This window comes from Pogoniulus pusillus, chromosome 24 (assembly GCF_015220805.1).
Source record: "Pogoniulus pusillus isolate bPogPus1 chromosome 24, bPogPus1.pri, whole genome shotgun sequence".
Lineage (NCBI taxonomy): Eukaryota > Metazoa > Chordata > Aves > Piciformes > Lybiidae > Pogoniulus > Pogoniulus pusillus.
In genome coordinates this window covers 8,673,274-8,693,485 of record NC_087287.1, presented here as the reverse complement: position 1 = coordinate 8,693,485, position 20,212 = coordinate 8,673,274, and the positions used below count along the sequence as shown (strand labels likewise).

Genomic DNA, 20,212 nt, shown 5'->3' with positions numbered 1-20,212 from the left:
GAAGTGCAGAAAGGAGCAAACCACTCTTTAACGGGCGTTCATTTTAATGAGCCTCCCTTTTTGGAGGTCTCGGGGGTGGCAGGGCCCGATCCTGAGGAGGTTGAAGGGGGTGGGGGGGCACTGACGGATGCGAGAAGCCCGCGGGGACCCCCTGCAGCGGAGCTCCTCGGCTTCCCGCCTCTGACGTCACGTTCCCCTGCCCCCTCCCCCCTTCCCCTACGTCACGGTTGTCTCCGTGGGAACGGGCTGTGATGTCACGGGGCGGGGGGCTGGTTCGGAGCAGCGCAGGTTTGGCGGGGCAGGGGCTGCGCTGTGGTGGGCGGGCGGGCGGGCGGGCGGGGAGGCAGCGCCGGGGGCGAGCGGAGCCGAAGAGAGCCGAGTGGAGCCGAAAGCCAGGCGGGCGGAGCCGAACGGGCAGGGGGCGCGTTGCCATGGGAACGGGAGCTGAGCGGGCCGGGCCGGGCTGAGCCGAACCGAACCGGGCCGGGTCGAACCGAACCCGTCTGGACTGAGCCAGGCCGCACTGTGCAGGGCCTGGCCAGGTTAGACTGGGCCGATCCGGGCCGAACCGGCCTAACGGCTCCCTCAGCAGGCGCAGCCCCCTGCCACCATGCTCATCAAAGAGTACCACATCCTGCTGCCCATGAGCCTGGAGGAGTACCAGGTGGCCCAGCTCTACATGATCCAGGTGAGGCTTTGCGGGGCTGAGCACAGGAGGCCCAGGGGGCCGAGAGTTGAGATTTGGGCAGTGCAAGGGACTGTGGGGCTGAGTATTGAAGGTACAAGGGGCTGAAGGGGCCGAGGTGCCAGGGGGCTGTGGAGGTGGGTGTTGGGGGTGTGCAGGGGGCTGTGGCGCTGAGTATGGGGAGCTGGGGGGTACAGGGTGCTGTGGGGCAGAGCATGGGGCTTGAGGGTTGCAGAATACGATGGGGCTGAGCACAGAGAGGGCAGGGGAGCCTGAGGCTGACCCCAACGGATTGGCAGGATGTCAGGGGTGTCAGTGAGGTTTGGGTGGGCTTTGGGGTCAGCGAGCCAAACTGGGTATCCTGGGAGTAAGTGTAGGGCTGGGACATGTCGGGATGTGGGGACAAGGGGCCGGGAGGTGCCAAGCTTTGAGGTTTTGTGAGGGCCAGGCTCAGCTGTCAGCTCTCCCCACAGAAGAAGAGCCGGGAGGAATCGAGCGGCGAGGGCAGCGGGGTGGAGATCTTGGCCAACCGCCCCTACAGCGATGGCCCTGGTGGCAGTGGCCAGTACACACACAAGATCTACCATGTGGGTTCCCACATCCCCAGCTGGTTTCGGGCCCTGCTCCCCAAAGCTGCTCTGCAGGTGGAAGAGGAATCCTGGAATGCCTATCCCTACACCCGCACCAGGTAGGACCTCACAGCGGCTGTGAGGGTGGGAGGTGGGGCTGGCTGTGCCACCAGGCTCACCCCTCTGCCCGTGTGTTTCACCCCTCCCAGGTACACCTGCCCCTTTGTGGAGAAGTTCTCCATCGAGATCGAGACCTACTACCGGCCAGATGCCGGGCAGCAGACCAACATCTTCAATCTGAGTGCAGCTGAGAAGAGGCAGAGGATTTTGGGTAGGTGCAACCATGATGGGATTGGCTTGGGGTGCCAGGCGGCACCCAATGCCTGCTGGGGTGCCCATGTGGTGCCTGGGTGTGCCACAGTGCATGAGGGGCTTAGTGGCTGTGATGGGCGTGGCTTTGGTTTGGAGGCAGTTTATGGGGGGGGGCATGCAGCAGGGGTGGATGCTTGTGCCCCAGTGCTCCTGCCTCAACTTCCGTGCCCCAGCCTTTTTGCCTCAGTCTCTGCTGCCTGCTCCCTTGGCAGCACTGCCAAACCAGAGTCACCATTAATGACATTCCGGGGAGGCAATTTCATCCCTCATCTCCTTCTTTTGCCTATGTATTTATAGCCCCCCCCTTCTCAGTCCCTGCTTGTCCCCCTCTCTTCCCGTGTCCCAGCTCCTGGTTTTCCCTTCCCAATCCTAGTCTGGGCATGCACAGACCCCACATCAGGCTCCAACAGGGCATTCTGGATCAGGAGGAGGGAGCTGGTAAAGCCTGCCCCCATTTTCCCACCTCCTGCCCTGCTTCTCCCTCTCCTCAGGGCTTTGCTCCAGATCATTCCTGGGCTCCCTATCCCTCTGGAGCTGCAGTTTGGCCCTGGCTGCTGCAGTCTCCCTTTCCCGGCAGCGTGGCACTGGTTGTTTTAGGCGCTGGAGTGCAGAGTGTGACGCGGTGCTGCTTAAAATGGAGGCCTAAAATAGGCACTGGGAGGAAATGATTCATCTGACCTATTTCTCTCATTGGCTCTGCTGGCACCGGGGATGTCCGGCTGGGATGCTGGCAGCTTGGGCCCTGTGGGGGCACACACACACATGAATTCTGTCCCTGCCACAACTGAGGGCAGGCAGGGCAGAGCACTGACTGCTGGATTTCCACCCCACCACCACCGCCAGTACCCATCCTGCAGACTTTCCCACAAGGTTTGTTGTGTCTTGGAGGGCTTCTGACTCCTGTGAGGATGGGGACAGGGCAGCAGTGATCCTGTAGGGATTTTCTTGGCCAGCTCTGTGCTGTCACCCGGGTGTCCTGTGGCAGTGATGCATTTAAGCCCCATCTCACGTTTCAAAGGGCGGTGGAATAATTGTAAGGAGGACTCTGTCCCCCTGGGTGTTCAGACAGATCCAGCAGTCATGGTGTGAGTGATGTTCCTGGGAGCTGCTTGGGGACAACAGGCCCTGTCTCAGCTCCTTGATGCCACCAGCCCATTGGCCATCAATTTAAGGCCTTGTGTTCCCCTCACCGCTGCAGCCCAGCCCAGGTAACATCAGCATGGGCTGGGCAGCATTTTGTTCGGCCTGGGACATCTCTGTGCCCTTGGCAGAGGGATAACTGCAGGGGGACACCAGTGCAGAAAGCAAATGCCAGCCCTGGGCTGCCCTCTCAGCTTCTCCTGCCACACAATTTAGGCACTGTGGGTGCTGCTTTCCTACTCTGAGGTGTGTTTTGCAGCTGGGGAAGTTTGGAGGAGTTGTGGTGCTTTGAAGTTTTGATCCAGCACAGGAAAAACCTCACTTCAGAGCTCCTGTCCTGTGGTGGTTCCTTCATTTTACCATCTTAAAAGTCTTTTTCCCCCCTTACTTTTTTGGCCCAAGTTGGAGAGAGAGGGGCCAATAAATGTGGCAATATAATGTGAGGTCTGGAAGAATTTGGGTGTGGGTTGGGGAGAGCTGACTGAGGGAAGCTCTGTGAGAAGGTTGTGGGGACCAGTGAGGTACCCTGGGACCTGCCAGGGCCTTCTCAGGATGCTCTGCCAGACTCTGTGGGAAGGAGCTGGCCTGGAGAAGAGGCTGGAGCAGGCAAACTGCTGGTGGTACTGTGCAGGGTTAGACCCAAAAAGCTCCCAAAATCTGCTAGATAGCACCCAGGAGAACATGATCCGAGAGCCCTGCCTCAAATTTTGGGGCAGCCACCTCTGTTTTGAGGACAGAGGGACATTGCCATCGCACTCTTCACCTCGATGTGTGCTCCTCTTGGGTCAGGGGGTGGTTTTTCTGTGTCTGTACCCTGGTTTTGGGGGGCAACTCTTTGAGCTGAGGGGCTGGAAGGAGCAGCTGGAGGGGTTCTCCAAGCTGCTCTATGCAGTTTGTCCCCAGTACCAGTCCCCACTTCCCCTCTGGTCAGCAGGGCCACTCACCAGCTGCCACATCTCCCAGTTAATGCTCTGATCTGTGTGTCAGCTCCAGATCTGTGCATGCTTCACTGCTTTCTCCTGCCCCCTCACAGCCATGCTGTGCTGGATCAGGCCCCCACATAAGGATGGGACATGTTCAGGTGCACCCAAGGGTGCTGTTGGTTGTAGAGCCACGGGTTAGAGTGTTTCCTACTGGCAATGTTGGGTGCATGACTTGGGGGAATAATTGGGTGGATGTCCTCTGAGATTTTTGTGCCTGAAGGGGCAGGTCTTACATCATGGAATCATAAAATCATTTGGGTCAGAAAAGACCTTGAGATGATGGAGTCCAACCCTGAACCCAGCCCTGCCAGGGCACCGCCAAACCATGGCCCTCAGCACCACAGCTCCAGGGCTTTGAAACACCTTCAGGGATGGAGGCTCCACCACTGCCCTGGGCAGCCTGGGCCAGGTCTAGGTCACCCTTGGGGGCAACAAATTGTTCTTCATGTCCAATCTAAACCTCCCCTGAGGCAACTTGAAGCCATTTCCTCTTGACCTGTCACCTGTTATTAAGAAGAGCCCAACCCCTACCTGGCACAATCCTCCTTGCAGGCAGTTGCAGAGAGCCAGAAGCTCTCCCCTCAGGCTCCTTTTCTCCAGGCTCAAGACCCCCAGCTCCCTCAGCTGCTCCTCACCACTCCTGTTCTCCAGACCCTTTCTAAGCTTCACTGCTATTCTCCGGACCTGCTCCAGCCCCTCTATGTCCTTCTTGTAGTGAGAGACCCAAAAGTGACCCCAGGATTCAGGATCTGGCCTAATGAGTGCCCAGTCCAGGGGGACAATCCTTGCCCTGCTCCTGTTGGCCACACCATTGCTGATCCAGCCTAGGCTGCTGGTGCTCTTTTTGGCCACCTGGGCACACCCTGGCTCATCTCCAGCCACTGTCACCAACTGTCCCAGGTCCTTTTCCACCAGGCACTTTCCAACCGCTTTGCCCCCAGCCTGGAGCCTGTTTGGGCTTGTTGTGACCCAGGTGCCAGACCCAGCACTTGGCTTTGGTGAACCTTATCCCATTAGTCTGACAGCATCATTGCAGCCTGGCCAGGTCCTTGTGTAGAGCCTCCAGACCCTCTGCGTGCCCTCCCCAAGCACCGTAGGGCAATCAGTGCCATCCTCCCTCGCAGACACCATCGACATCGTGCGTGACCCCATCTCCCCTGGTGAATACAAGCCCGAGGAGGATCCCAAGCTCTACCACTCAGTCAAGACAGGTCGAGGCCCTTTGGGTGACGACTGGCTGGAGACAGCTGCCAGCGGGCCCCTGATGTGTGCCTACAAGCTCTGCAAGGTGGAGTTCCGCTACTGGGGCATGCAGTCCAAGATCGAGCAGTTCATCCATGATGTGGGTGAGTGTGGTGAGCCCTCACCCTGCAAGTGCCTTGGCACTGCTGGACTGGGGCAGTTTTGAGGAGCCCTGTGTCTGCTTTGGGTTCCTTTTGCCCCCCTGTGCCTGTCTCAGGGCTGCGGAAGGTGATGCTGAGGGCACATCGCCAGGCGTGGTGCTGGCAGGACGAGTGGACAGACCTGACCATGGAGGACATCCGGCAGCTGGAGGAGGAGACGGCGAGGATGCTGGCGCAGAAGATGGCCAAGTGTGGTGACACTGAGGAGCCCTGCACTGCGGGACCCAGCCCAGAGGGGCGGCTGGAGCCGGGGGGTGCCAGTGGGCAGGAGGGCGCTGAGGTGCAGGGGGTGGACGATGCCTCCCCTGATGATTCATTTGCCAAGCAGTGGTCCACCTCCTCTCGGTCTTCCTACTCTTCCCAGCATGGAGGTGAGAGACCAGGTTCTGAGTGGGTGGGATTCAGTCCCTCCACCCCCAGCTGCTGTTGTTCTCCATCAGAGATGCATTAAGGGACCCTTGCTTCTGTGGTCTGGGTCTCCTGGGGGCGTTTGGGTTCCCCAGAAGTGCCCTTGAGACTCCTGAGGGTAGCTTTGGGTTTCCTGGGGGGCCTCTAGGTGAGCCACATGTGTCTCTGGGTCTCCCCAGGTGGTCCTAGGTCTTTTGCTGTGGCTTTGAGTCTCTTGGTGGGACCTGGGTGTTCCAGGGGTGGTCTTCTGGAGTAGCCTTGGGTCTCTTTGGATGACTCTGATGTCCCTGAGATGACCTTGGGTTTCTTGGGGTAGTCCTGGATGTCCCAGGGGTGGCCCTGGGTCTCTTGGGGGGGGCTTTGGGTGCTCCATGGGAAGTTTTCAGCTTCCTGGGATGGCTCTGGGTGCTTCAGGGCTGGCTCTTGTTCTCTTGATGAGGCCCTAGGTGGATTAGAGATGATCTTGGTCTTCCTTGGGTGGCCATGGGTCTCTTGGGGGTCTCTGGGTCGAGGTGTGGGGGCGGTGGGTGCTGACCCCAGGCTGGTGGCAGGGGGGGTGTCTCCTCAGAGCCTGTCCGAGTGGCGGATGCAGAACATCGCCCGCGACTCCGAGAACAGCTCTGAAGAGGAATTTTTCGATGCCCACGGTACGGTGGAGCAGTCCCACAGCTTGGCCAGGACCAGGCAGCAGCTTCTTGGGGTGGGGGTGCAGGCATAGGGGTGCTCCCCTTGCCCACAATCCCCTCCCTGCCACCACAGAGGACCTGTCTGACAGCGATGAGGTGTTTGCGAAGGAGATGACCAAGTGGAGCTCCAATGACTTCTTGGACACGCTGGAGCGACCTGCGGAGCTGGAGGAGGCACTGGGTGAGGAGGGAGATCATGAGGGGTGGGTGAGGGGGTGAGTTGGTGAGGGGTGGGTGAGTCATTAGTTGGTAAGGGGTGAGCAATGAGTACCCCCCAAACCCCAGCGGGGGTGACCGCTACTGGGACATCCTATCCGGGCTCACCGTTGGCTGTGTACCCACAGGAGATGGATCCAGCACCGCTAAAGTGGATGGTGAAGGTTTGGGGGTGTCCAGCTTCCCCGAGGTGAGTGCCCCACTCGTCCCTTCCCTTCAGCCACATGCCCTCACCCTGGCACAAGGTGCCAACAGCCAGGCTCTCCTTCCCACAGGGCGGCTCGGCGGAGGGCGCAGCGCAGGCGTGCCGGATCCACGCTCTCTTCCTCATCCTCCACAGCGGCAACATCCTGGACCAGGGCGCTGGGGAGCCGGGCTCCAAGCAGGCAGACGTGCAGACCTTGGCCGCCACCTTCGACGCCGTCACCCGCGTCCACTTCCCCGAGGCGCTGGGACATGTGGCCCTGCGGCTGGTGCCCTGCCCGCCCATCTGCGCCGCTGCCTACGCGCTCGTCTCCAAGTAGGGATGGCAGCGCCGTTGCCATGAGGCAAACAGGGGGGTGGACCCCGTGGGAAACTACCCCAGAGCTGTGGGAAGGGACTGGGAGGTGGTGGTGGCAGCCTTGGAGGAGGACTTTGTTGTGCTGGTGTGGGGTTGGTGGGTGATCAGGAGCGGAGATCGCCAGGGCTCAGCGCTGGGGTTTGTGCTCTTTGCTGTCTTGAGCGATGAAGGGATCGAGGCACTCACAGTCAGTTTGCAGATGACACCGAGCTGGGTGGCAGTGTTCATCTGTTGGAGGGTTGGAGGCTCTACAGAGGGGTCAGGTCAGGCTGGGTGAGGCCACTGGGATGAGGCTCCTGTATCTGGGTCACAACAGTCTCATAAAAGCTCCAGGCTGGGGGCAGAGTGGCTGGAAAGTGCCCAGTGGAAAAGGACCTGAGGGAGTTGGTGGCAGTGGCTGAAAATGAGCCAGAGTGTGCCCAAAAAAGCCACCAGTATCCTGGCTTGGATCAGCAAGAGTGTGGCCAGCAGGAGCAGGGCAGGGATTGTCCCCCTGGACTGGGCACCCTGAATCCTGCCTTCTGTTTTGGGCCCCTCACTCCAAAAAGAACACTGAGGAGCTGGAGCAGGTCCAGAGAAGGGCAGCAAAGCTTGGGAAGGGTCTGGAGAACAGGAATGGTGAAGAGCAGCTGAGGGACCTAAGGGTGTTGAAGCTGGAGAGGGAGCTGGGTGAGGTGGGTGTTGGTCTCTTCTCCCAAGGAACAAGTGACAGGATAAGAGGAAATGACCTCAAGTTGCCCTAGAGGAGGTTTAGGTTGGACATGAGGAATAATTTGTTGCCCTCGAGGGTTGTCAAGGCCTGGCCCAGGCTGCCCAGGGAGGTGATGGAGTCCCCATCCCTGGAGGTGTTTCAAAGCCTTGGAGCTGTGGTGCTGAGGGCCATGCTTTGGTGGTGCCCTGATATGGCTGGGTTCAGGGTCGGACTCCATGACCCTTAAAGCTGTCTTCTAACCCAAACAGTTCTGTGATTCTTCTGTCTAGGAGACAGGGGATGGGATGGAGACAGCTCTGGGTGCAGCCCTGGGGTGAGCAAGGGTCATGAGATTGGGACATCAGGGCAGCCATGTTCACTCTCCTCCTTCTTTGTGTCCCTCTCAGGCTCAGCCCCTACAGCCACGACAGGGACAGCTTGTCCAGCAGCCAGGACCACATCCCCCTGGCCGCCCTCCCGCTGCTGGCCACCTCCTCGGGCAGCTACCAGCACGCCGTGGGTGCTGTCATCGCCCGTGCCAACCAGGCCTATGGCACCTTCCTGCACTCTGCAGAAGGAGCTGGCTTCTGTGGCCAGGTCAGAGGGGACTTGGGGTTTGAGGTGGCTCCACTGGGAGCCATCTTGACCTTATGTCAAGGGTTTGGAGGCTTCATCCTTCATCGCCCTGGGCATGGGTCTATGTGCTGTTGGCAGGTGGTGCTGCTGGGGGATTGCGTAGGTGGCATCCTGGGCTTCGATGCCCTTTGCCAGAGCCGGGCAGGCTCCGGGGGCAGCCGCAGCAGCAGCCGCCGTGGCAGCTTGGTGAGTGCCAACACCCCTGGTAACAACTGGCACCGGGGAGGGTGGGTGCTGGGGTGCAGGGTGGGAGCTAAGCTGGGAGATGATGATTCTTGTCTCCCAGAGCACAGAGCCCATCTCCCCAGAGCTGGGTGCTGGCCAGGACCCGTTGGCTGATGGGCCAGACGGAGCCACCACAGGGCCCAGCCAGGCCAGCCCTGAGCTGGGCACACAGCCACCATGCCGGGAGCAAGGGGACAGCCACAGCTCCTCGTGCAGGTGAGGGTGAGGGGGGCACAATCAGCACCATGGCCCATCCCCACAGGAGCTCTGCTGTTCTCCAAACTTGCTTGTTTGCATGGGTTAAAAAACAATGGATAGAGTAAATGTATCATCTGCTTGGGAATTTTCTGGGAATTTCCCATCACCCTAGCTTGGGAGGGAGCATGGCACAGGGCAACCTGCCTCAGGGGAGCCTTAAAATCACTGAAGTTGGAAAGGCCCTCTAAGATCATCAAGCCTGTTCAAATAGCTTCCTGAAGCTCCCCTGCTTCCAGCAGCTCCTCCAGGCCAAGAGGGCCATGCCAGGTACAGCTTTTCCACTAGGACCTCTTCATTTGAACTCTCCCAGCCTGCAGGCCACTGAGGAGGCAGAGGGAGCACGGAGCAGTGATGGGGCAGAGGGCACCAGCTCCTGTCTTGACTTCAAAGTCTCTGGCTTCTTCCTCTTTGGTTGCCCGCTGGGGCTGGTGCTCGCACTGCGCAAGACTGTCATGCCCGCTCTGGATGGTGAGGAGCCCTGCCAGCTGTGGTGCCAGCCCCCGTGCCAGCATCTAACCCTCCCCTTGGGCATCCAGCCCTCATCCCTGCTTGTCTTCTCCTTGTCCCCTACCAGCCTGAGCCCCACAGGACTTCCCCAAAGAGCCCTTGCTTGGGTTTGAGCCCCTGGCACAGCCAGCCCTGTCTGCATGGGCATCGGTGTTGGTGCGTGCCTAAGTGTCCCCTTTCCTCAGCATCCTCTTCACCACATATCCCTTTTTCTTGCTTCATGCCAGCCTCAGCCTGTCTCTGGCTGTCACCAGCATCCTCAGTTTCAGCCCCTTGCATGCCCAACCCTGTTCTGTGGGTGTTGGTGGATGCCCAAGTTTCCCCTTCCCCAGATGTGCCTTTCCCTGCACTCTGCCAGACCCAGCCTGTCCCCTCTCTGTCACCAGTGCCTTGGATGTGAGCCTTTTCCATGCCCAACCCTGGTTTTGTAGGTGTTGGTCTCAGTGTGTGCCCAATTGTCCTTTTCCTCAGCTGTCTCCTTCCCTGCTCCATGCCAGCCTCAGCCTGGCCCTGGTGTCCTGGGTTTGAATCTTTCTTTCTCCTCACTGGCTTTTGAGCTCCAGGCTGCACTGCCTTGTGCCCTGCAGCCCTCATACCCCCTTACAGCGCCCGTCGGGCTCCTGGTCATACAGGCTGGGCAGCCCCAAGCTCTTGTCTGTGCTACAGTTGCCCAGCTCCGTCCTGCCTGCGAGCAGATCTACAACTTGTTCCATGCTGCCGACCCCTGTGCCTCTCGCCTGGAGCCCCTCTTGGCCAAGGCCTTCCATGCAGTCCCACCCCTCAGTGTGCCCCGCTACCAGAAGTACCCGCTGGGGGATGGCACCTCATCCTTGCTGGGTGAGCAGCACCAGTGCCAGGCTGGTCCTGGGGCACCCTGGGGTGCATTATGGGCTATGGTGTCGTGCTGGAGGTACCCAGAGCAGCCCCAGCTCAAGTCGGGTAGGGGGAAAGGGATGTGTGAGCCCTGCCCAGATCTTTGGGGCTGCGGTGGAGGGTGGTTGGTGCCCTCAGGGAGCTCTGTCCTCACGTGTCCCTCTCCACAGCGGAGGCTCTGCAGATGCATTCTGCCCTGTTCCTGCCCGAGGTGGACATTGCTGCTCCTCCTACCCCCACCAGCAGCTTTGGGGGCTTCTGGAGGGGCAACGAGCCGGGAGACCCCCCAACTCCTGCCAGCACCAGTGAAGTGGTCAAGGGTAAGTGCCACGCTTGCCCATCCCGTGCTGGCACCTCGGGAACGGTGGCTTCATTGTCTCTCTCCCCACAGTCCTGGAGCGCTGGTGGGGCCCGAAGCGCATCGACTACTCTCTGTACTGCCCCGATGCCCTCACTGCCTTCCCCACCATCACCCTGCCACACCTCTTCCACGCCAGCTACTGGGAATCTTCCGACGTGGTGGCCTTCATCCTGCGGCAGGTATGGCGGGCACGGCGGGTGGCACGGCTGGCCGAGGCTGGTGGAGGCTGAGCCAGGGCCGTGCCTGCTCGGCAGGTGATGGAGAAGGAGGGGCCGCAGCCGGCAGAGAGCGAGGAGAGCTCCATCTACAGCCCTGCCATCCCGCGGGAGAAGTGGCAGCGCAAGCGCACCCAAGTGAAGATCCGGGTACGTGCCCGCTGCCCGTCAGCAGCACAAAGCTTTGCCAGGGCAGTGCCGAGGGATTTAAAGCCTCTTGGTGGGCAGTCACAAGTGGTGTCCCCCAGGGCTCAGAACCGGGGCTGGTTCTCTTTTAGTGTCTTCATCAATGATCTGCATGAGGGAATTAAGGGACCCCCACTCAGTTTGCAGAGGGCACTAAGTTGAGTGGCAGTGTTGATCTGCTGGAGGGTTGGAGGCTCTGCAGAGAGATCTGACCAGGCTGGATCCATGGGCTGAGGCCAATGGGCTGAAGTTCAACAAAGCCAAGTGTTGGGTTGTGCACTTTGGGTCACAACAACCCCATGAAGGCTCTAAGCTTGGGCACTGTGGTTGGAAGCTGCGTGGTGGAAAAGGATGTGGAGGTGCTGGTTGACAGCAGCTGAAGATGAGCCAGGGCATGCCCAGGTGGCCAAGAAGGGCACCAGCATCCTGGCCTGGATCAGCAACAGTGTGGCCAGCAGGAGCAGGGCAGCAAAGTGATCATGTCTCTGGACTGGGCACTGCTGAGGCCACACCTAGAATCCTGGGTTCAGTTTTGGGCCCCTCTCTCTAAGAAGGACATTAAGGGACTGGAGCAGGTCCAGAAAAGGGCAACAGAGTGGGTGAAAGGTCCAGAGAACAGGTCCAGTGAGGAGCATCTGAGGAACTTGGGGTTATGGAGCCTGGAGAAAAGGATGCTGAGGGGAGAGCTTCTGGCTCTCTGCAACTTCCTGCAAGGAGGTTGGAGCCAGCTGGGGGCTGAGCTCTTCTCCCTAGTGTCAGGTGATAGAACAAGAGGCAATGACCTGAAATTGTGCCAGGGGAGGTTTAGGTTGGACATGAGGAACAATTTCTTTGCTGCAAGAGAGGTCAGGCACTGGAACAGGCTGCCCAGGGAGGTGGTGGAGTCACCATCCCTGGAGGTGTTCAAGTATGTGCACATGGCACTTGGGGACATGGTTTAATGGCCATGGTGGTGTTGGGCTGAGGGTTGGACTCTGGCCTGAGAGCTTTTCCAACCCAAACAATTCTGTGATGCTGTCCCTGGCCAGCCCTTGGCTAGGGGGCAATACAGCTAGAAGGGTTTGCTTCTGACTGTCAGGATGGTCCCACAGCCTGGTGGCACCCACAGGCCACTTTGGGGCCTCCTCTGTTACCACCATGACCCTGGCATGAGCTGCTGAGCCCACTGTGTCCTTGCAGAACGTGACAGCCAACCACCGTGCCAGTGACGTGATCGTGTGTGAGGGCAAAGCCCAGGTCCTCAGTGGGCGCTTCATGTACGGACCTCTGGACGTGGTGACACTCACTGGGGAGAAGGTACTGCTGGGCCCACAGGTGCCACCAAGACCCTGTCAAATGGGTGGGGGATGTCCAGGAGGAGACAAAGCTGGTGAAAGGCCTGGAACACAAACCCTATGAGGAGAGGCTGAGGGAGCTGGGGTTGTTTAGCCTAGAGAAGAGGAGGCTCAGGGGTGACCTCATTGCTGTCTACAACTACCTGGAGGGACATTGTAGCCAGGTGGGGGGTGGCCTCTTCTCCCAGGCAACCAGCAATAGAACAAGGGGACACAGTCTCAAGTTGTGCTGGGGAAAGTATAGGCTGGATGTTAGGAGGAAGTTCTTCACAGAGAGAGTGATTGGCATTGGAATGGGCTGCCCAGGGAGGTGGTGGAGGCACCGTCCCTGGAGGTGTTCAAGAAAAGACTGGATGCGGCACTTAGTGCCATGGTCTGGTTGACTGGATAGGGCTGGGTTGTAGGTTGGCCTGGATGATGTTGGAGGTCTCTTCCAACCTGGTTGATTCTATGATTCTGTGACATGGTGCTGGTGTCACCCGTAGCAGGGGAAGAGATCATAGAATCACCCAGCCCTACCCAGTCATCTAGACCATGGCACTAAGCGCCTCCTACGTAGGATAGGGAAGGTCATAAGGACTGCAGGCTGGGGATGAGGCAGGATCTGGAGGTCGTGTTCATGGTCGGTGCTTCTCCCTCTCCAAGGTGGACATCTACATCATGACCCAACCCCTGTCAGGGAAGTGGCTGCACTACGGCACCGAGGTGACAAGCGGCAGCGGGCGCCTGGCCTTCACCATCCCTGCAGACAAGGCTCTGGCCATCGGCATCTACCCTGTGCGCATGGTGGTCAGGTGAGGCACGGCTGTGCGGTGCCACCTCGGTTCCTCCTCTAACCCTTCTGGCACGGGTCCACCTGCTCCCTCTCTGTGGCAGAGCTGGCGCCAAGCCTCTCCGCTCTGCCACGCCAGGGGGGACCACAGCTACGCCGAGGCGTACCTGACGGTGGTGGCCCGGGGCACCGAATCCGTGGTGTTCAGCATCGATGGCTCCTTCACTGCCAGCGTCTCCATCATGGGCAGCGACCCCAAAGTGCGGGCAGGAGCCGTCGACGTCGTAAGGTTGGTGTCCTTCACACGACAGGAATGGCCTCCTGCTCCGTTCTTGGTGCAGTGAGAAGTTGGAGGGGAGGGAACAGCGGAGCAGGTTCCTTTCTCAGCATGAGCTGGGGAGTCTGCCACCTGCCCCCTCACCCGGTTTCCACAGCAGCTCTGAGCTGGTGGGAGAACAGCCCACTCCTGGCTTTGATGCTGAAGCCCACAGCTCTGCTGTGCCTTCAGCCTTGCCAAAATGCTTGAGAGGAGGAAGGGTTTGGAGGCAGCACTCATGTGTGATGTGTTGGGAGATCATAGCATCACAGAGGTTGGAAGAGAGTATTCATAGTGATTAGATGTTGTGCTGAGGGATTTGGTTTAGTCAAGGACTTGTCAGTGTGAAACTCATGATTGGACTCAGTGATCTCAAAGGTCTTTTCCAATCTAAGATTAAATTCTGTGATTCTGAGAGCTTTAAGATCATGGAGTCTGACCCTTAACCCAGCACTGCCAGGGCACCACTAAACCATGGACCTCAGCACTGTACTTCTGAAACCCCTCCAAGGATGGGGACTCTACTACAGCCCTGGACAGCCTAGGCCAGGCCTTGACAGCCCTCAAGGGCAAGAAATTATTCCAACCTAAACCTCTCCTGAGGCAGCTTAAGGCCCTTTCCTCTTGTCCTGTCACCTGTTACTAAGGAGAAGAGCCTGACCTCTACCTGGCTGCAGCCTCCTTTCAGGGAGTTGCAGAGAGCCAAAAGGTCTTCCCTCCACCTCCTTTTCTCCAGCCTCAACACTCTCAGGTCCCTCAGCTGCTCCTCACAAGACCTCTTCTCCCAGATCCTTCACCAGCTTCATTGCCCTTCTCTGGACTCACTCCAGCACATGGTGGAGCAGATGTACCAGCTGCTTGGTGGCTTCCCACCAGCAGGACTGTCCCCACTCATGGTGTGTCTCCTCCTAGGCACTGGCAGGACTCGGGGTACATGATCATCTATGTGACAGGCCGCCCTGACATGCAGAAGCACCGCGTGGTAGCCTGGCTCTCCCAGCACAACTTCCCCCATGGTGCAGTCTCCTTCTGTGATGGCCTCACCCACGACCCTCTGCGACAGAAGGCTGCCTTCCTGCAGAGCCTGCGCACAGAGGTGGGCATGTGGAGGCGCTGGCAGGGTTGGGAACATGAGAGGAAGGTGCTGGAGGGGTAGTGTGGGTTGTGCTGCAGCCCGTATCCATCCTGGAGATGCTTGGAGCTGGACCATAATGATGGCACCTGCAGCCCATATCCACCTCCATCCTGGAGATGCTTGGAGCTGGACTTTCTGCCAAGACCCTGCCCAGGGCACAGTGTGGTAGCTCCCTGCCCAACCTTTGTAAAATGAGGGTGTCCCAGTGCCCTGTGGGTGGCTGTCCTCACAGGAAGGATTGGCCCCTGCCCTAATGCCCTGCTTGTGCCCCTGGACAGGCGGAGATCACCATTGTTGCTGGCTATGGTTCCACCAAGGACATCTCTGTCTACAGCTCGCTGGGGTTGCCACCAACACAAATCTACATTGTGGGTCGGGCTGTCAAAAAGTTCCACAACCAGTGCCAGGTATGGTGTGGGGGCTGGGGATAGTCTGGGACTGCAGGGGACAACTTCTGACCCCTCCAGGCAGTGTGCTGGCTGGGCACCTTATCTTAGGCTCTCCATGTGTCCCACAGTTTCTGTCTGAGGGCTATGTAGCCCACTTGGCTCAGCTGGAAGCAGCAGCGTTGGCCAACTCACCCAAGGGACCTCCACGGCCCGTGCTGGGCAAAGGCACCTACGGCTGCCCAGCACCAGTGGACTTCCTACGCAAGCAGAGCCAGCTCCTGAGATCCCGGGGCTCCAGCCAGGCAGAGAGGGATGGGGGACCCCCGCCAGCACCCCCAGGGCTGCCCCGGGCCAAGCCACGCAGCGTCAGCCTCAAGCTGGAGGGTGAGGAGTGAGGGTGGCACGGCCACTGTCCCACTCTCTCCACCACAGCCTCCATTTCCCAGCCAGGAGCACGTGGGGCCAGAGCCAGCGATGGGCCTTGAGCCCGACGGAAGGAGACAAAGGGTGCTGGGTCCCCTGAGAGTCAGGGATCCTGGGAGATGGCACCTGAAGCCCCACCAAGGGCCGGAGCAATCCCCTCCAAGGGCTGGAGTGATTCCCTTGGGGCTGAGCCACCCAACGTTCCCCCACCCTGTCCCCCAGTTCTGCTTCCACCCTGTTCTCCTGGTCCTTTGGGGCTGCTGGGCAGTGCCAGGTGGGGTTTGCCCCCAGGGGAGCTGGTGTGTTGTCCCCTGGGGTCCCTAGTCAGAGTCTGGGGGGTTGGGACATGGCTGCTTCCCAGGACAAGTGGCACCTTTCCCACTCCCCACCCATTTATTTCTGTTTGGTGTGGGGCAGGGGAAGGGTTTGGGTTCAAAAGTGGTTCCTCTGTTCTCTTCGTTTGGTGTGAAATAAAAGCGATGTAAAGTTGAGGAGCTGGGACCTACCTCTCTGCTCTGTACCCTCTTAACCAGGGAAGGTGGCACCAGGGCTGCCACCCCCAGCAAGGCCCTGGCCTTTGGGAATGCCAGACTCAGGAGGTGGCCTTGGGACACAGTGGTTGGGTCATGAGCAACTGGAGATGTGTCATGGTAGGAAAAGTGCAGCCTGGGGTGGCCCTGGGCTGCACCATGGTTCTTGGGTAGATGTTGATGCTGACACTAAGCCATGCAGCATGTGAGGAGCTAGAGCCTTTCCAGCGAGGACTGCTGAGGTGGTAGGGCAAGGACAGAGGAACCTTGGGGACAGGAGGAAAGCTGCTGGCTTCAGTCAGCAGAGCACAGTGAGGCAGCTTGGCCACCTTGCCCTCACCATCAGACTGGAGTTTGGGGTGCTTTGAGCTCCTGAGTGACATCCCTGTGACAACACCTGTGTGGTAGGGTTGCTTCTACACCCTGAGCCCAGGACGGAGCCTACTGGAGCTGTTTTGTGGCTTGTGGCTCCACACCTCTGGAAGAGTCCTCGAGCAGCTCGAACGCATCCATGATGGGGCCAGCACTCACCACAGCAAGTCAGGGCTCAGTTTTGAGCTGCTGAAGGACACCCCTGTGACAACATCCATGTGTCAGAACAGCTTCTACACTCTGAGCCCCGGGATGGAGAACCTGGAGAGCTTTGGTGGCTCTGCACCTTAGCAAAACATTTATCAGCTTTAATACAGCCATGGTGGTGCCAGCGCTCATCACAGCAAGTCAGAGCTCGGCTTGGAGCTTGTGAGGAACACCCCAGCAACAACATAGAATCAGTCAAGGTTGGAAGGGACCACAAGGATCATCTAGTTCCAACCCCCCTGCCATGGGCAGGGACACCCTACCCTAGATCAGGCTGGCCAGAGCCCCATCCAGCCTGGCCTTAAACACCTCCACCGACGAGGCTTCAACCACCTCCCTGGGCAACCCATTCCAGGGTCTCACCACTCTCACGGTGAAGCTGCTTTTTACATCAAGCTGCTTTTACACCACGCGCACAGAACAGAGCCTGCTGGAGAGATTCTGTGACTCTGCACCTTAGAAAGCCCATTAAGGACTCGAACACATCCATCACAAGGGCGCAGCAAGTCAGGACTCAGTTCTGCAGTGAATTTGCAAGGTCTCAGCACCAGAGCATGACCCGTTCCTGCCACTCTCAACCTCACCATACCTCGTTTGCCTCCAACAGCAACTTTTCTAAGCAAGCAGGTGCCCGTGACTCATTTTACTTCTGCTTATCCTGGCATAGCACGACCACAGTTCTAGGTCAATGGCAGTATGAAGCAATTAGGTCTCCATAAACTATTTCTGATGCTGCCATGATGATGGAGCAGAGAGAACACACCAGCTCGAGATGGCAGCAACAGCAGCAGCAGCAGCAGCAGCAGCCTCAAGATGCGACGACGCAGGACTTGGCACGGAGTATAGGCTAAGAGCCGGGGCCAAGTAACTGCAAGAAGCTTGTCCAGCCCTGAAGGTGGTGGCTCAGCCCAACATAAAGTATCAAAACATGAAACAAACAGGTTAAAGGTGGCAAAGAGCAGCAGGCTTGAGCTCGTGTCACTGGCACGATGACGAGCATTGTCTTAGAGCCCCACGGTTGAGTGAGGGTTGCGATGCCACGAGCTAAGGTGCGCTGCCGTGGCGAGCTCCTGGGGCCACTTCTTCCAATAATTAAAATCTGTATTAAACATTAATAAACATCTGTGAACATTCCACATGTGGAATAGCTAAAAAAAAAAACCAACCAAACAAATCACTGGAACCTGCTCAGAAAGCCTTGGGGGCTCTACTGGGAGAAGATGCCCTTGAAGCGGATCTTATCCTCGGCATCCTTCTCCCGCAGGCGAGCTTCCAGGCTCCGCAGCTCCTTGGAGACGACAGAACGCAGCGATGGGTCGAGGGCCAATACCTTGGCAAAGTCAGCCTGGGCCTCTGCCACGTTCCACACTGCGGCGTGGGCCTTCCCCCGCTTGAAATAGGCCTTGACATTGTCTGTGGGGAGAGAGCTGCTGAGCTGGAGAGAGCTGCTGACCCCTCTCCACAGCCCTGCTTGCCCCCACTGGCACTTGCTGCAGCCAGCTGGGCCACCCAGCAGCTCCTTACCTTCATACTTGTTGAGAATGGAGGAGCAGTGATCCAGCACCTCGTAGTACTCCTCAGACTGCAGCTTGCATTGGCAGTAATTTAACAGTAAGGGTGTGATCTTCTGGTCGAGCTCAATCCAGTCTGGAGAGCCAGGCTGTTCCTGCAGGATGAGGTGGAGGGAGGAGAATGAAGTGAAGCTCCCAAGCCTTGTGCTGCAGGAGGGTTAAGGGCAGAACTTTGTGGACGACACAGAGGAAGGAGAATAAGGAGAAGCTCCCAAACCATGTGCTTCATGAGGAATAAGGGTAGAGATCTGTGGACACCACAGAGGGAGCAGACAGGCTCACCTTCATCTGTAGGTTCTTGAGACAGGCGATGGCATCGTAGTATTTGGCAGCTGCCTCCTGCACCTTGCCCTGCCGGTAGAGCTCGTTGCCTTCCTTGTGGATCTGGGGGACAGCCTGCAGTTTCTCCTCATCTGTCATGGCCCATGGGTCCTGCTGGTAGGATCCAGGTGCCTCCACCTGCCAGCACCCCATAGAAACACAGACAGGTTTGAGAGGGATGAGACCTTTCAAGCTCATCTAGTCCAACCCTTGTTGCAGTCAGCAGAGATGTCCCCGAACAGAGCAGGTTGCTCACAGCTCCAAACAACCTAACCTAGGATGGTTCCAGGGATGGGGCATCTCCTGGCAATGTGGGCCAGGGTGTCACCACCCTCACAGTCAAGAATTTCTTCCTTCTCTCTGGTTTGAATCTCCCCTCTGTTAATTTAAACCATCACCCCTGGGCCTATCACAGCAGGTCCTGCTCAAAAGTCTGTCCTCAGCTTTCTGATCATCCCTTTTAAGTCCTGAACGGACATCTGAAGGTCTCCTTGGAGCCTTCTTTTCCCCATGCTGCACAACCCCGACTTTCTTAGCCTTTCCTGAGGCCTCAGCTCTGCATCCAGGCAGGGGCAGAGCCATAGCACCCTACTGCCTGCAGTCTTCTCCCAAGGCTAGGTTGTTTGTGGCCATCCCTGACCAACGACCAGCCCAGGACTGGGCTTCCTGAATGGTTGTCTCACCTTGAGCACTTCAATGTCAAAGATGAGGGGCTGGGGGTTCTTCTGGAGCTCGTCGAGGTCAGGGTATCCCAGGGAGTAGTGCTCGTGCAGCTGGGCTATGCTGCAGCAGTGTCGCTGCCCCTCCAGGGGGTCCTTCCCAGCTGCGATATTCCGCAGGCTCTTGGACACCAGTGGGTAGAGCACCACGTGCTGGGGGACACAGGGAGATAACACTGGAGTTGGTAAGGGGGGGACTGGGACCCAGCAGCAGAGAGGGGCCGGTGCGGGCCACGCCCCCACAGAGCAGGCCTCACCCCCAGCCAATGGAATAGCCCTCTCAGCGGCAAGCCACGCCCACGGGGCACAAGCCACGCCCACGGGGCACAAGCAGGTCCCGCCTCCGTGAGCCGCTCCTGTCAAACCACGCTCCCTGGGCTGCAGGCCACGCCCCCAAGGGCTAACCGCACTTTCTAACCAATCACCACAGCCCTGACACAACAGACCCCGCCCCCTAATCAATCACCACGCCCCTAGAGCAGCAACCCCACCCCCTTCCCGTCCGGTCTCGCCCCCTACCTTGACGTCACAGCGGAAGCGGGCTCGTTCCCCGGGCCGCATGGTCCGCAGCGCCGCCTCCCACACCGGCAGCTTAAACTTCTTGCCGGCGATCAGCTCCATGGGCTTCCCCCGTTCTCGGCTGTCGTCCAGCGGCGTCTCCTCATCCCCGCACCGCAGTGTCCGGTAGTGGAAGGTGGCCTGAGGAGGGGTGAAAAGGGCCGCGGTATCACCATGGAGACGGCGGAAGGGTGTCGGCGGCGGGGGGAGGGTAGCCCTCCCAGCGCATGCGCCTCTCGCTCATATGTGTCCGGCTCGGTCCCCCTACCCTGGCCCCGGCCCCCACGGGTAGCGGCTCGTTTCTGACCTTGGTGCCATCGCGGAAGTCGGGCAGCGGCCCACTGCCCTCCCGTATGACCTCCTTATAGACGCCGTCGGCCCGCAGCTGCTCGACCTGCTGCGCCATTGCCGCCGCTCCCCGCCTCGCCTCCCTTCGGCCGCATCCGCCGCCGCTCGGATCTTTCCGGAGGCAAGCGAACGTTCGGCTTCGCCCCCTGCTGGCGGGGAGGACGCGGTGGGAGGGGCCAGCCCTCGGTGCCGCCGGCGGCGACGGTGGGTCCGGTTCCTGGCTCTCCCCCTCGGGGAGAGA

At 59.1% G+C, this 20,212-nt stretch overlaps 2 protein-coding genes across 5 annotated transcripts; one reads left to right on the top strand and one right to left on the bottom strand.

Annotated features, from left to right (window-relative positions):
* Positions 1 to 355: 355 nt before the first annotated feature.
* PITPNM1 (phosphatidylinositol transfer protein membrane associated 1) lies at positions 356 to 15,836 on the top strand. Of its 2 annotated transcripts, XM_064163302.1 has the most exons (23): positions 356 to 688; positions 1,159 to 1,373; positions 1,464 to 1,585; positions 4,874 to 5,095; positions 5,209 to 5,523; positions 6,112 to 6,207; positions 6,320 to 6,427; positions 6,591 to 6,652; positions 6,738 to 6,982; positions 8,123 to 8,312; positions 8,430 to 8,537; positions 8,638 to 8,792; positions 9,145 to 9,302; positions 10,008 to 10,178; positions 10,385 to 10,534; positions 10,606 to 10,754; positions 10,830 to 10,940; positions 12,156 to 12,272; positions 12,956 to 13,104; positions 13,222 to 13,371; positions 14,311 to 14,494; positions 14,812 to 14,940; positions 15,051 to 15,836. In XM_064163302.1, exons 1-23 carry the CDS (start codon positions 611 to 613, stop codon positions 15,315 to 15,317), a joined length of 3,651 nt encoding a protein of 1,216 aa, XP_064019372.1. In that variant the 5' UTR covers positions 356 to 610; the 3' UTR covers positions 15,318 to 15,836. The 2 variants fall into 2 exon arrangements, with proteins under 2 accessions (XP_064019372.1, XP_064019373.1); XM_064163303.1 differs by lacking the exons at positions 9,145 to 9,302; positions 10,008 to 10,178; positions 10,385 to 10,534; ... (6 more) ...; positions 14,812 to 14,940; positions 15,051 to 15,836 and having other exon boundaries at positions 6,803 to 6,982; positions 8,638 to 8,785.
* A 1,001-nt stretch (positions 15,837 to 16,837) lies between these two features.
* AIP (aryl hydrocarbon receptor interacting protein) lies at positions 16,838 to 20,212 on the bottom strand. 3 transcript variants are annotated; one of them, XM_064163355.1, is made up of 7 exons: positions 19,931 to 20,210; positions 19,585 to 19,764; positions 19,030 to 19,218; positions 18,308 to 18,484; positions 17,979 to 18,120; positions 17,639 to 17,867; positions 16,838 to 17,553 (listed from the first exon to the last, which is right to left on the bottom strand). In XM_064163355.1, exons 1-6 carry the CDS (start codon positions 20,027 to 20,029, stop codon positions 17,662 to 17,664), a joined length of 993 nt encoding a protein of 330 aa, XP_064019425.1. In that variant the 5' UTR covers positions 20,030 to 20,210; the 3' UTR covers positions 16,838 to 17,553; positions 17,639 to 17,661. The 3 variants fall into 3 exon arrangements, with proteins under 3 accessions (XP_064019425.1, XP_064019424.1, XP_064019426.1); XM_064163354.1 differs by having other exon boundaries at positions 16,838 to 17,867; positions 19,931 to 20,209; XM_064163356.1 differs by lacking the exon at positions 16,838 to 17,553 and having other exon boundaries at positions 17,702 to 17,867; positions 17,987 to 18,120; positions 19,931 to 20,212.